We start from the raw sequence: 3,596 nt of genomic DNA on the forward strand, positions 1-3,596 counted from the left end.
GACCCAGAAGGTTGCTCATTTCAGATGGACCGAGGAGAGTGAGGTGAGATTTCAAAAGCTCAAGACTGTTTTGACCACAACTCTAGTGTTAGTGTTACCTACGGCTCAGGGTCTTATACTGTGTATTATGATGTGTCACATGTTGGCCTTGGCGCAGTGTTGATGCAATACGGTAGGGTGATTGTCTGCGTATCTCGACAATTGAAGATTCATGAGAAGAATTATCCAGTCCACGATTTGGAGTTGGCAACCATTGTTCATGCATTGAAGATCTGGCGGCATTATTTGTATGGTGTTCCTTATGAGGACTTTATCGACCACCGGAGTCTACCACATCTGTTCAAAAAGAAGGACTATGATATCACCATTCTATATCATCCCGAGAAGCCATTAGCATTGGAGGTTCAAGCCTTAGCCAACCAGTTTGTTAGATTGGATATTTCAGAGCTGAGTCGACTTTTGGCTTGTGTGGTTTCTCAGTCTTCTCTATATGACCATATCAGAGAGCGTCAGTATGATGACCCCTATTTTTTTGTCCTTGAGGGCACGTTTCAATATGTAAATGCCAAGGAGGTCACTATCGGGGATGGCGGTGTGTTACAGATGCAGGGAAGGCTATGTAGGCCCAATGTAGATGGGTTGCGTGAGTTGATTCTTCATGAGGCTGACAGTTCGTGGTACTCCATTCATTTGGGTACCGCTAAGATATATCAGGACTTGAGGCAGCACTATTGGTAGAGGAGGATGAAGAAAGACATAGTTGAGTATATAGCTCGGTGCCTAAATTATCAGCAGGTGAAGTATGAGCATCAACGACCAGGTCGATTGCTTTAGAGGGTAGAGATTCCAGAGTGGAAATGAGAGCGGGTTAATATAGATTTTGTTATTGGGCTCCCGCAGACTCAGAGGAAGTTCGATGCAGTATGTGTGATTGTGCATAGGTTGATCATGTAGGCTTATTTCATTCCAGTGGTGACTACTTATTCTTCAAAGAAGCTAGCTCAACTATATATTCGCGAGATAGTGAGACTTCATGGTGTGCCGGTATCCATTATCTCAGACTTTGTGGTTCTGGAATGTTGTACATCGTGAGCTAGGCACACAGGTGGAGTTGAGTACAACATTTCACCCTCAAACGGACGGATAATCGGAGCGCACTATTCAGATATTAGAGGATATAATCTGTGCTTGTGTGATGGAGTTTGGGGGTTCTTAGGATCAGTTTTTGTCGCTTGCGGAATTTGCCTACAATAACATCTACCAGTCGAGCATCCAGATGGTTCCATATGAGGCCTTGTATAGGAGGAGGTGTCAGTCTCCGTTGGGTTGATTTGAGCCGAGCGAGGCTAGGCTATTGGGTACAGACTTGGTTCAGGATGCTTTGGAAAAGGTTAAATTGATTCAAGATCAGCTTCGCACAGCCCTATCTAGAAAGAAGAGTTATGCGGATTGGAGGGTTCGTGACGTTGCATTCATGGTTGTGGGAGCGGGTCTTGCTACAGGTTTTTTACATGAAGAGTGTTATGAGGTTTGGGAAGAAGGGAAAGTTGAGCCCTAGGTACATCAGACCTTTTGAGATTCTTGAAAGGATTGGAGAGGTGGCCTACAAGCTGGCACTTCCACCTAGTCTAGCTGCAATTCATCTAGTATTCCATGTTTCTATGCTTTGGAAGTATCATGGTGACCCGTCTCATGTGTTTGATTTCAGCTCAGTCCAGTTGGACAAGGATTTGTCTTATGTTGAGGATCAGGTGGCAGTCTTGGACCACCAGGTCCAGAAGTTGAGGTCAAAGGATATTGCTTCAATGAAGGATTAATGAAGGGGTCATCCGGTTGAGGAGGCGACCTGGGAGACCGAGCACGACATGTGGAGTTGTTATCCTCATCGATTCACCATTTTAGGTATGTCCTTATGGACGTTCGAGGACGAATGTTTGTTTTAAAAAAGGGAGAATATAACGACTGATCTGTCATCTTGTGTAATTGCGCCCCGTTACCCTTTTTATTAGTTCACACTTGTGTGTTTGTGTCTTTATGACTTGCGGGGTTGATTAGTTTCATTCCGGAAAGCTTTCAGGTTGATTTGGACCTTTGATTCTAGACTTAGAAGCTTTAATTTGAAAATATTAACCAAACTTTGACTTTTGTGAAAACGACCCCAAAACTGTAGTTTTACGACCCCGATAGTTTCGTATCGTTATTTAGGACTTGGGCGTATGCCCAGAATTGATTTTGGAAATACGTAGGTTGATTTGCTAAAATTTGGCAATTTTAAGTTAAAACGTTTGACCGTAGGTTGACTTTTAGCTATCGAGCTCGGAATTTGATTTTTGGACTTGGAATTGGTAGTTATGTCATTTTGAATTGGTCTGCAAAATTTAATGTCGTTCGGACTTTATTTGATAGGATTCAGATGTTTAGTTGAAATTTTAGAAGTTCTTGAAAACCTCTTTGAAAATCATGCGTTTTTGAGTTTAATTCGTAGTTTTAGATGTTATTTTTGTGTTTGGATCGCGCGAGCGAGTTTGTATGATGTTCATACATTGTGTGGATGTTTGGTTTGGAGTCCTGAGGGGTCGGGTGAGTTTCGGACACTTAGTGAAGTGTTGTTATTATTGAAAGTTGTTGGTTTTCTGCATAGGCCTCAGATCTCGCAATTGCGAAGGTTGGCCAAGTTTGCTGGGTTCGCATTTGCGAACCCACTATTTGAATTTGCGAAGTGCACCTAGGGAGAGCTTCTTCGCATTTACGATCATCATGGTCGCATTTGCGGAGTATCCGTTGTTCACAATTGCGAACTATGCATCGCAATTGCGATGACAACAGAGATGGAAGGGAATTTTGAGTTAATTCTCTTTTTTTTAACCCTAGACTCCGTAGGAGGCGACTTGGAGAGGGGATTTTCATCGAAAAATCTTGGGTAAGTGATTCTAATCTATTTCTAATCATATTTCATCAACATATCTTAGATTTTAACATCAAAATCATGTGAATCATAGTAGAAATTTATGAAATTTTGTCAAGTTTTTGAAATATAAGAAATTGAGTTTTGAGAGTCGATTTTGACTCGGATATTTTAGGCTAATCACATATAAGAATACGCGGGGTCATGGGTAGCCGGAATCTACCATTAGATCCGGGTTTGTTGAATTTTTGGAAAAAGTGTAAAAATTTTAACTTTATCTATTGCAATTTAATCCCTAAGCATTGTTTGATGATATTGAGTCTATTTTGGTTAGATTTGTGCTATGTGGAGGCGGATTGTAAGGGAAAAGCTATTTTCGAGTGTTGAATTGGCCTAGTGTAGGTAAGTGTCTTGCCTAATTTCGAGTAGGGGAACCACCCCTTAGGATTGGTATTGTTTCATTCAATTATGCTAAGTGAAATCCATGTACGCAGGGTGACGAGTGGGTACACGGGTTGTACGTAGTATTTGACCGGTTTAGGCTACTTAGATTATTTCTAAATTCTCACAATTGAATCATCCTTAATTGTTTTAGATTATCCTTAAACGCCTTAGTTGACTTGTTTAGTATTTGTTCTACATCCTACTTGCTAAATTGCTCCCATGCTATTAGTTGAACTTGTTGCCCCTT

General features: G+C 41.3%; 1 protein-coding gene across 1 annotated transcript; it reads left to right on the plus strand.

The window, feature by feature from the left end:
* Window positions 1-1,511: 1,511 nt before the first annotated feature.
* Window positions 1,512-1,817, plus strand: LOC138901295 (uncharacterized). The gene has a single exon (XM_070189049.1). It carries the CDS (start codon window positions 1,512-1,514, stop codon window positions 1,815-1,817), a length of 306 nt encoding a protein of 101 aa, XP_070045150.1.
* Window positions 1,818-3,596: the final 1,779 nt, after the last annotated feature.

Source organism: Nicotiana tomentosiformis, chromosome 11 (genome assembly GCF_000390325.3).
Source record: "Nicotiana tomentosiformis chromosome 11, ASM39032v3, whole genome shotgun sequence".
Lineage (NCBI taxonomy): Eukaryota > Viridiplantae > Streptophyta > Magnoliopsida > Solanales > Solanaceae > Nicotiana > Nicotiana tomentosiformis.